The sequence below is a fragment of the Diabrotica virgifera genome, chromosome 9, assembly GCF_917563875.1.
Source record: "Diabrotica virgifera virgifera chromosome 9, PGI_DIABVI_V3a".
Classification (NCBI taxonomy): domain Eukaryota; kingdom Metazoa; phylum Arthropoda; class Insecta; order Coleoptera; family Chrysomelidae; genus Diabrotica; species Diabrotica virgifera.
Window position 1 is genome coordinate 30,883,941 of NC_065451.1, and position 12,392 is coordinate 30,896,332.

At 32.1% G+C, this 12,392-nt stretch overlaps 1 protein-coding gene across 6 annotated transcripts in view; it reads right to left on the reverse strand.

The window, feature by feature from the left end:
• Window positions 1-12,392, reverse strand: part of LOC126892624 (zinc finger protein OZF-like) — a 151,450-nt gene that overhangs the window by 67,562 nt on the left and 71,496 nt on the right. Inside the window, exon 2 of one of the 6 annotated variants that reach the window (XM_050662244.1) lies at window positions 4,403-5,609. The exons of 4 other annotated variants lie outside the window; for them this stretch is intronic. In XM_050662244.1, the coding sequence (XP_050518201.1) occupies window positions 4,588-5,609 (1,022 nt within the window). In that variant the 3' untranslated portion in view covers window positions 4,403-4,587. One more of the 6 variants, XM_050662237.1, reaches the window with a different exon arrangement.

Genomic DNA, 12,392 nt, shown 5'->3' on the forward strand with positions numbered 1-12,392 from the left:
CTTTGTCTGCTGTTGTGTCCTGCATATTTCCATTTGAGAGTAGCTGCATGTTTGAGGTTAAGTTACCTTTTCTTAATAAAAAAAGATGAGAAGTGAATAGATTTTGATTTTATTAACCTAATATTATCTTAAAATTATTTTTTTTCTGGTTTTAATATTCGCAAAACATTCGCACAAATTTCGCGAATGCGGATGCGAATGCGAATAGGCAAAAACATGCGAATATTCGCGAATGCGAATGCGAATACGAATATTCGTTACATCACTAGTACTTATACAGTAAATGCCACCCTACTAGATACACGGGTAGGTAACTAATTCCTATGCTTATGGGCTAATCCGGTCCGTTCTCAGATGTGACTTTCATCCCTGTCATGTTACTGCCAAGAAACTATTTATTTAAAATAATTTCTTTTTACATGCAAAAAATACATTAATTAATAGTATTGTTACTCTGCTTTAAAATAACTTTTTTAATTCTCGTACTATAATATTATGTATACTTCATCTAATTTACTTACCGTTGCACGTCATTCGCGTCATAGCCCGTGACGTCACATGATACCAACACGAAATATTTAGGCGGTAGGTGTGTTCTTTTTATAATCACTTTGCCGAGTACAATGGCATTGCAGCCACTAGACATATTTTATTATATACGCGTAGAAATAATATTTAAATATTTCTATTAATGTTAGCTTAAAGAAATACACAATAATATGTTTCATTTAATTTGTACAAATGGATTGTATAAAGTTAAGGATATAAACACCGAATAGCGATAAAGGTATTTATTGATAGAACCGACACTAGGGTAATTCTACCCCGGGAGTATTTCCGAACACTGACTAATTACTGATACGCGATTAGCTAAAGACTGATGTAGACTCCTTCTCTAGGCCCCAGGTCTTAGTTTTATAGAAGCTTAAATTGGGTCATTGGTGACGCGAGGCCCGCGTGATTTGTATATCTAATTAAGGTAAATAATTCTACTTTTGTCAGCACTTTCGTGTCATTTCCAAATTATATTGTTGATAATTGACCAATTTGGATCTAAACAAATAAATGGATCTAAAATAAAAACAAATAAATTCGTGCGATCTACTGGGTGATATAATTATTCTGTTCAATATCGGATATGAATTCTGAATATTTGTTATTGGACATGGATTATAAAGCGTTTTTATGAAGCACATTTGTTCGGAATACACTGTAACTATAATCGAACGGAGGTGACATTTTGGCATAAATTGGTAACATTTATTTGATAGTTGCGGTGATGACAATTCATATTGTTTATATTCTTTACTACAAGTATTTGTTTCATTATATTTACTGTTTTAATTATGTACTTTAACGTAAGATTATAACTTAATTCTTGTTTTCTATTTTTAAAGTTGTTATTTATTTACATTGAATATTAATTGGTTTTGCTGTAAAATCCACTTCCGCAAAAATTGTGTGATGTATTTGATTAAAAATGAATTCAAGAATTTTTTGTAATTGGGCAACAATGTCAACTTAGATCTCTAACGTAGATAATGACGTGCAACGGTAAGTAAATTAGATGAACTGTATATCAATTATGATTTCACTACCTGTATCATAATGAACTTCATTATGATACATATTATTTTCATTACGATACAGATTTTTAACCAATAGAATCGCGATATGGCATTCGCGATGTAGGTGGCACACGCGCAGTGACCAATAGCGAGTCAAATACATTCGCTTTGACAATTCCCAATATGTAAACAAACTGTCAAACTACTTAATTTGTTTGCATCACAAAATTAATAAATTTGAATATTTTTTGTTGTGAATGATCATAGAAAAAATCGCGTATACAACTTGCATTTAATTATCATTATGAAGCTCGTACTCTATACGAATCTTTCATACTCGCTTTAAAATGAGCATCATTAAAGGCTTGTTCCATAATATACTATTATTCAATACCAAGAATATTAGAATACTTTAAAACTCTTACAACTGTAACAAATAGAGTTGCACAAGTTTGACTTAATGTTTGAACTTGACTTGAGTTTGACTTAATTTCAAGTTAATCTTTCCGACACATCAGTCAAGTCAAACTGGTCAATCGTACAGGTTTGAAAATTCAAACTGTTTGTCAAACTAGTTTGAAAAATAATTTATTTCGTAGAGATATACTTTTTTGTTGAGATAGACATGTTAGTTGCCAATTAAGATAAGAAATTTAATAATACAATGAGTTCCATATAAAAGTAACTTGATATAGGAAGAGATTATAGTCAAAACAGGGTAATAAATTTCTTAAAAATGATTGCTGTATGCTTAGAATTGCTTGCAAGTTTCGTTTTATCGATATTCAATATCACTGTTTTATATTTTTATTTGAGTGTTATTGTCCTTTTCATGATCATTTTTCAGTGCGTAACAAATGATAGGAAAAAGGGTAGGTCCGTGATAATACACATTTATGACATTTATTCTAACATGACATTTTAGTTAAATCTGACAGTTGTCACATTTTATTTTCAATTTGGAATAAAACCAAATCAAATGTGTTTCTTGAATTTATAAAATGGTATTTTCTTTGATTTGTATAGGCTTATAAATTATACAGATTATATTTGTAATATTATTATCTAATTAAAAAAAAATATTTTTTTTTATTATGGCGCCATCTATCGACAACTAGAATAATCACCGAACTAGAATAATTACCAAAGTAATACTCGACGTGCCTTTTTTTCTGTCATATACAATTTAATGCGTTAGAAAGAAATCGAAAAACTGTGACGCACTGAAAGATGATCATGAGAAAAAGAATATTACTAGATTAAAACAAATTCGTTGAATGGTTTTTTTATCATAACAAGTGTAACTTAGTCTACTTTAACAAAAATTTATGAAATAACAACAAAATATAATAATTTTAATAGAGTAGGTTTAATGAATTTTTTGCCACTTTTAAATTTCGTTTTAAAGAATTAGTTCACTATTTGTCATTTTATAACGCTGTTCTTTATTTCTACATATTATGCACTTTGCAATTTTCATTGTTTATATGTATAATAAAAATATGTCTAAAAATATAGTTTTAATAGTAGGGACTCAAAAATTCATTATAACGCATTATAACAAGTTATTTTAATTAAAAACAAGTTTTTGATCCAATTTTTGACGGCACAAAAAATTATAATAAAAGAAATTATAGGAAATTATATTTTCAACAATTTCAGTCCTTACTCTTTTTGTCGAAAAGTTAAAAATGGCGGAGATATTGAGCAAAAACAGTCCTTTAAAATCAAGATGGCGGCTAACGTAACGGCGGAATTCGTTCGCGATTTTAAATTTACACTACTATCGGCCCCCTAACGATTAGAAAAATAGAATCTTGCTTGGGTAGCTCGGCATGCAAGATCAAATGCTAACCCGACTGGACTATATATAATTTTGACTCTGATATTATTGCATCTAACTTTTCTTGTATTGTAAAACTATATAAATTATTCGAACCACTTAAAGTCCTGTGTTTTGGCTATGTGTGGGCAAATTTTCAGCCAAATCGAAGAACTTATATTTTGGGAATGGAGGAACATGTAAAAAACAGTATTTTAACGTTTTCTACACTAAAATTTGATCAAAAACTTGTTTTAAATAAAAAACTTGTTATAATGCCTAATATTCACATTTTTGAGTCCCTTCTATTAAAACATTGTTTTTTTTTTCATTGATATGTTACGATAAAAAAATGCAAATTTGTTTAAATAAACACCAAATCACTGAAAAATCGCTTAAAATGATAGTTTGAGAAAACGAAGAAAACTGTTCGACCATCAATGTCTCCCCCCCCCCCCCCCCCCCCAAAGGCAAATTTTTAGATCCGCCACCGGCGGAGTAGCAGAGAGAATTGGAAATAAACACGTTGCCCAATATGATATTCAAACTGTTTGAAGAAGTAAGTTTGATTTCAAGTCAAACCTAAAGATATCGATATCAAGTCAAGTCAAACTTTTTTACAAAAAAAGTTTGGTTTTCAAGTCAAGTCAAGTTTGCTGAATAAAATCAAACTAGTTTGACTTGATGCATCTCTAGTAACAAAATGACAATTAGAGGCGTCAAATACAGCCGATCTATTAATTGTCAACTTTCTATGTTAATATTCAGTTTATAGACATAAAAATAAACATTGCAACAAGTGAAGTCCAGGGCCTCGATTTCTGACCCTTCGCTTCGTATATTAAACAGATACGAAGCGAATACGTCCGATAACGAAGCGAAGGGTCAAAAATCGAGGTCCAGGACTGTAATAGCTGAAGGTTCCAATGTGTCTAGTAATGTGTCTACTTTTGTTAACTCTTACCAATGTTGTTAAATTAAAATTCACTATTTTTTTATATAAACTATTTATTTACAACTTCTAATTATTATTGGTACAATTAATTCTTAAACTGACAATCATTGACGAATGTTTTAAACTAGAACTGTATGAATAATGTTTCGGGCATATTTTTAATGTGAAAGGCTTTTCACAAGCATGTGATCTCATATGCGACTATAAAATTTTCTTCATTGAAAACAGTTTGTCGAAAAATTTCATTCAAATGGTTTTTCACCAGTATGCACTCTCATATGGCTTTTTAATGGTGCCTTTGTTGAAAACATTTTGGTGCAAATTTCACATTCAAATGGTTTTTCACCAGTATGTACTCTCATATGCGATATTAAATTTTGTTTCGTTAAAAACTGTTTGGAGCAAATTTCACATTTAAATGGTTTTTCACCAGTATGCATTGTTATATGTGTTTTGAAAATTTCTTTCGTTGGAAACTGTTTAGAGCAAATTTTACATCCAAATGGTTTTTCACCAGTATGCACTGTCATATGTGATTTTAAAACTTGTTTCGTTGAAAACTGTTTGTTGCAAATCTCACATTCAAATGGTTTTTCACCGGTATGCACTCTCATATGCCTTTTTAAAGGTGCCTTTGTTGAAAACTGTTTGTTGCAAATCTCACATTCAAATGGTTTTTCACCGGTATGCACTCTCATATGCCTTTTTAAAGATTCCTTTGTTGGAAACTGTTTGGTGCAAATTTCACATTCAAATGGTTTTTCACCAGTATGCACTCTCATATGCGATATTAAATTTTGTTTCGTTGAATACTGTTTGGTGCAAATTTCACATTCAAATGGTTTTTCATCAGTATGCAATATCATATGTCTTTTGAAAATTTGTTTCGTTGAAAACTGTTTAGTGCAAATTTTACATCCAAATGGTTTTTCACCAGTATGTACTGTCATATTATGTAATTTTAAAACTTGTTTCGTTGAAAACTGTTTCTTGCAAATCTCACATTCAAATGGTTTTTCACCGGTATGCACTCTCATATGCCTTTTTAAAGGTGATTTTGTTGAAAACTGTTTGGTGCAAATTTCACATTCAAATGGTTTTTCACCAGTATGCACTCTCATATGCGATATTAAGTTTTGTTTCGTTGAAAACTGTTTGGAGCAAACTTCACAAGCAAAAGATTTTTTTCCAGTGTGTGCATTACTTCTAACACGATCTGTTAATAGGCTATTCGCATCAGTTTGCTCATCTTTGCAAGAGAAACCTAAAATTATAATTATCTGTTAATCAGTATAATTAAATCAAAAATGAAAATTAATAATGTATGATAGATGTCAAATATAGGATAAGTTTGGGAAATAAGCTTTTTAGGTCGTGCATATAGTAATAATAAAAACTAGACATTCGTGTTTATTATACAGTATGGTGCAAATGAAAGAAATAAATTCGTTATTTCGTAAGCCGGCTACGTTACGGAAAAATTCCGAAAGCGGTCGATTTTTATTTTTAAACTACGATTTTTTGGCATTAAAATATCCTACTAGTGACAATATCCATCTAAGCGTGATAACGTAATCGATGATTTTTTTGATGACCGCTTTATGCATTTACTAATAACCCTATATGTCTAGGACTACAATAGCTTAAGGTTCTATGTGTCTAGTAGGTTGGCGGTTACTGTATAGGTACTTCTTGCTACAGTACTTACTTTTGTTAACTCTTAGCAATGTTGTTAATTTAAAATTCACTATTGCTTATATAAACTATTTATTTGCAACTTCTAATTATTATTTGTACAATTAATTCTTAAAATAACAATTATTATCAAATGTCTTAGCACATGTGCTTTTAAACTAGAACTGTATGAATATTGTTTTGGGCATATTTTTTATGTGAAAGACTTTTTACCAGTATGCACTCTCATATGCGTCTTTAAAACTTTCTTCATTGAAAACTGTTTAGTGCAAATTTCACATCCAAATGGTTTTTCACCAGTATGCACTGAGATATGTGATTTTAAAACTTGTTTCGTTGAAAACAGTTTGTTGCAAATCTCACATTCAAATGGTTTTTCACCAGTATGCACTCTCATATGCGATATTAAGTTTTGTTTCGTCGAATACTGTTTGGTGCAAATTTCACATTCAAATGGTTTTTCACCAGTATGCAGTGACATATGTGTTTTTAAAATTTGTTTCGTTGAAAACTGTTTAGTGCAAATTTTACATCCAAATGGTTTTTCACCAGTATGCACTGAGATATGTGATTTTAAAACTTGTTTCGTTGAAAACAGTTTGTTGCAAATCTCACATTCAAATGGTTTTTCACCAGTATGCACTCTCATATGCGATATTAAGTTTTGTTTCGTCGAATACTGTTTGGTGCAAATTTCACATTCAAATGGTTTTTCATCAGTATGCAGTGACATATGTGTTTTTAAAATTTGTTTCGTTGAAAACTGTTTAGTGCAAATTTTACATCCAAATGGTTTTTCACCAGTATGCACTGAGATATGTGATTTTAAAACTTGTTTCGTTGAAAACAGTTTGTTGCAAATCTCACATTCAAATGGTTTTTCACCAGTATGCACTCTCATATGCGATATTAAGTTTTGTTTCGTCGAATACTGTTTGGTGCAAATTTCACATTCAAATGGTTTTTCATCAGTATGCAGTGACATATGTGTTTTTAAAACTTGTTTCGTTGAAAACAGTTTGTTGCAAATCTCACATTCAAATGGTTTTTCACCAGTATGCACTCTCATATGCGATATTAAGTTTTGTTTCGTCGAATACTGTTTGGTGCAAATTTCACATTCAAATGGTTTTTCATCAGTATGCAGTGACATATGTGTTTTTAAAATTTGTTTCGTTGAAAACTGTTTAGTGCAAATTTCACATCCAAATGGTTTTTCACCAGTATGCACTGAGATATGTGATTTTAAAACTTGTTTCGTTGAAAACAGTTTGTTGCAAATCTCACATTCAAATGGTTTTTCACCAGTATGCACTCTCATATGCGATATTAAGTTTTGTTTCGTCGAATACTGTTTGGTGCAAATTTCACATTCAAATGGTTTTTCATCAGTATGCAGTGACATATGTGTTTTTAAAATTTGTTTCGTTGAAAACTGTTTAGTGCAAATTTTACATCCAAATGGTTTTTCACCAGTATGCACTGTCATATTATGTAATTTTAAAGTACCCTTTTTTGAAAACTGTTTGGTGCAAATTTCACATTCAAATGGTTTTTCACCAGTATGCACTCTCATATGCGATATTAAGTTTTGTTTCGTTGAAAACTGTTTGGAACAAACTTCACAAGCAAAAGATTTTTTTCCAGTGTGTGCATTACTTCTAGCACGATCTGTTAATAGGCTATTCGCATCAGTTTGCTCATCTTTGCAAGAGAAACCTAAAATTATAATTATCTGTTAATCAGTATAATTAAATCAAAAATGAAAATTAATAATGTATGACAGATGTCAAATATAGGATAAGTTTGGGAAATAAGCTTTTTAGGTCGTGCATATAGTAATAATAAAAACTAGACATTCGTGTTTATTATACAGTATGGTGCAAATGGAAGAAATAAATTCGTTATTTCGTAAGCCGGCTACGTTACGGAAAAATTCCGAAAGCTGTCGATTTTTATTTTTAAACTACGATTTTTTGGCATTAAAATATCCTACTAGTGACAATATCCATCTAAGCGTGATAACGTAATCGATGATTTTTTTGATGACCGCTTTATGCATTTACGAATGACCCTATATGTCTAGGACTACAATAGCTTAAGGTTCCTATGTGTCTAGTAGGTTGGCGGTTACTGTATAGGTACTTCTTGCTACAGTATTTACTTTTGTTAACCCTTAGCAATGTTGTTAATTTAAAATTCACTATTGCTTACATAAACTATTTATTTGCAACTTCTAATTATTATTTGTACAATTAATTCTTAAAATAACAATTATTATCAAATGTGTTAGCACATGTGCTTTTAAACTAGAACTGTATGAATATTGTTTTGGGCATATTTTTTATGTGAAAGACTTTTTACCAGTATGCACTCTCATATGCGTCTTTAAAACTTTCTTCATGGAAAACTGTTTAGTGCAAATTTCCCATCCAAATGGTTTTTCATCAGTATGCACTCTCATATGTGTTTTGAAAAGTTGTTTCGTTGAAAACTATTTGCTGCAATTGTAACATTCAAATAGGTTTTCACCAGTGTGCGCTGTCGACTGTCAGATCGCTCAGCCGAAAGAAAAGTGTCCCAACTAAAAAAAAACAGTCGTTTCAAGAGAGACAAAAATAGATTTTTTAAATCATAATTTAACTGTAAGTTTTAAATGGTGACTGCTAAAATTTACTGCTATTTAAGGTTCACACCTTAACAGTAGAAATTTTTTAAGGCACTGAACACCTACGCATGTTCCGCGCTTAGCTATTCGTTTTTCATTGTTAAGTGGACAAAACGGACATACAGAATCTTCAGCGAAAAGTAAGAACACACCTCACAAAGGCACAAAAACACCATCCTAAAAGTGCAGTAGAAAGAACAACATTACCACGGAATCTAGGAGGAAGAGGAATTATGGATATAGGTGAGCAATTAGATAAATAAATTGCTAATTAAGGAAATTATGCTGAGACATCTACTCTACATCGCGCTATATGCGCAGTCGATGACACAACACCGATCAAACCGAGGGAACCAGAAATGCGCATAAACCACCTCACCAAAGACGAAAAAATGCGCACCTGGATAGGTAAACCTCTGCACGAGCGACATCCCAATGAGGTCAGCCAAGACTATGTCGACAATACAGCGTAGAACTATTGGTTGACATCAGGAAAGATGTTCCCTGAAACGGAGGGTTCATTACTGGCCATTCAGGATCAGGTTATACCAACCAGAAATTACCTGAAATATATCATCAAAGACCCTCAGATTCAACACGACAGATGCCGATATGGATGTCAAACCCAAGAAACCATCCAACATCTTACAGGGGGCTGCCAGGCATTTGCTGCAACTGAATACAAGCAACGGCATGACGCAGTGGGAAAAATCCTTCATCAAGAGATAGCTATCAAGCTGGGACTTCTCCAAACGGACCATCTCCCGTATTATCAATACGTCCCTGAGAGTATGCTTGAGGATGGCAACTACAAGCTATACTGGGACCGCACTGTGCTCACAGACCAAACAGTGGCACATAATAGACCAGATCTCGTACTAGTTACTAAATTAACAAGACAAACAACACTAATTGATGTGGCGATACCTAACAACAATAATCTACGTAGTAAATTTACTGAAAAGATCGCCAAGTACAGAGATCTGCAAATTCAAATACAAAGGCAATGGAGAATGCAAAGTACCCAGAAGACCCTCCTCGAAAGCACAAAAAAGCTGGGTCTGAATGAACATCTTTATAAGATCATGCAGAAAGCTGTACTACTCGCGACGGCCAGAAGTGTACGAAACTTTTTGGGAGATATACCTGCACTCCAAGTCAGCTAAGGCTCGATAACACGGAAAGAGTCCCACCAGACCTCAATCCTTTTGATACCGTAGGTATCTGGGATGAGTCAATTTTCCCCTTAGAGGGAGTGTGAGCCGTATGGCTAAATCTGGATAATAATAATAAGGTGTTAACCCTTGATATCTCAAAATTGTTAAAAAATGACTTGACATCTTCATGCATTAATAGCTTCAGTTGTATAAATAACATTATTGCGTCTAAAAGTGCTTTACCGATGCATATGGTCATAGAGGGAGAAAATTTAAAATTTTCACGGAATTTTAAACAGAACTGTCTGGGTGATGAAATATTTTGGATAAAGTTGCAAAAAGTAGCAGTTGTGGTAACACCAAAATTGTGAAATGGATTAGGTACGTACTTTATTGGAAGGCAATATGTTTAAAATATCCCAGGTTGTCGAGGCATTTAAGGATACAGAAAATATTTTTACCAAGAATATTCCATTACTTCCAATCAGCAAGTCTGAGGAAAAGGAATGCTGATCTAAATTAGAAAAAAGAAAAAAATGACTGTGAAACCTGTGCACTAAGCTGCAAACTAACTTGATTCTTCTTTAACAGGACAAAGCCTCACTGGTGAAGAGCATAAATATTAGCTATGCAGTGTATAGACAAGATATTAACCAATCATCCCAAGTTTATTGATTAAAAAGAAAACATTTTCACAGAACTAACAAAGTTCTGTGCAAAAGCAGACCTTTGGTCAATGGATTTTATTTGGCTTTCAGATTATATCTGTATAGGAATACAGATTACCTGAAGTAACTTCCTATATAATCAATTTTCGTTTGTGTATTGTATGGTATCTTTTTCATTTAAATATTTTTTTTTTAAAATAACCTCTTTTATTTTAAATTATAATGAATAATAACAAATATTTTGAAATTTTTTTAAAATGAAGTTAAATAACTTTTAAAAGTATTTTTGGACATTTAGTTTTTAACAGATTTTTTTAGTCGTCATACGAGAACAAGTAAAGCTAACTACTGATTTGAATAATTTATTATAATAATTTTAATAAAAATGCAATAGACTAAGTTTTCAATCTAATGTCATATAAAACAACATAATGTTACTCTACATCCCACCAGACTGAAAACAATCGGAACCTTCTCTGGTTACACCTCCGAGGCTTCTACAATTTGCAAGCCATAACGGATGCTGAGACTAAGGAAGATGAGGGAATTTTACAATTTATAATTCACGTCTCATCTGCTCAGCGCGGTAAAGTTCCAACGAGAATGGTTCCCTTCGTAATTAAATCAGAGTAAACATGCAAATCAAAAGTGAATAATCATTTTCAATTTCGTTTCAAAACGAAAATACAGCCGCACCATATTCTAGTCCAATCAGAGAGTGCAGCAAGCACCTCTACCGGTTTCAAAACAACTTTAGTCTCTCATCAGGAGGCATATATGCTGCTCTCTCTGATACAACCAAAACAAACCCCGGCGTGCAGTCACGGATTTCAACGAACGAAATGGCATAGATGCCCTAGCGGCAACTCCTAGCAAAAGACTAAGTTTTCAATCTAATGGCATATAAAACAACATAATGTTACTCTACATCCCACCAGACTTACAACAATGGGAACCTTCTCTGGTTACACCTCCGAGGCTTCTACAATTTGCAAGCCATAACGGATGATAAGACTAAGGAAGATGAGGGAATTTTACAATTTATAATTCACGTCCCATCTGCTCAGCGCGGTAAATTTTCAACGAGAATGGTTCCCTTCGTACTCCAATCAGAGTAAACATGTAAATTAAAAATGGTTATTCATTTTGTCTCCAATATTACCGGAAACTTTCTGGCGTTTAAATCTTCCCGGAAATTTTACATCACTAGGTACATACAGAGAGAGTCTGTAATTTGGAATAAATTCAATATCTCAAACACTAATTGTTTTTTTGAAAAATGCTCAGACCCGTCGATTAGTATTTTAAATTGTCCTTTTTGACATACAATAATAATGTATACAGGGTGTGTCCCAATTTAGAGATATGACGTCATCGTTGATTTTCTTAAATGGCAACACTGTCATTTTGATAGCTATCTTAATAGGGTGTGTAAAGTTATACACAACTGCAAAATATTAAATTTTTATTCTCTACCATTTACAAGATAATAGAAAATAACAAAGTTATATCTGTAATTTGGAATAAATTCAATAATTAAAATACTAATTGTTTTTTTGAAAAATGCTCAGACCCGTCGATTAGTATTTTAAATTGTCCTTTTTGACATACAATAATAATGTATACAGGGTGTCCCAATTTAGAGATATGAGGCCATCGTTGATTTTCTTAAATGGCAACATTGTCATTTTGATAGCGTTTTTAAAGTTATACACAACTGCAAAATTTCAAAGTTTTATTCCCTATCATTTAGGTACAAGATAATAAAAAATAACAAAAGTTATGAAAAACAAGTAATCAAATAATAATTGAATTTGATTATTTCAATTAAGCAAATACTCATAATGTTGCCCTCTATT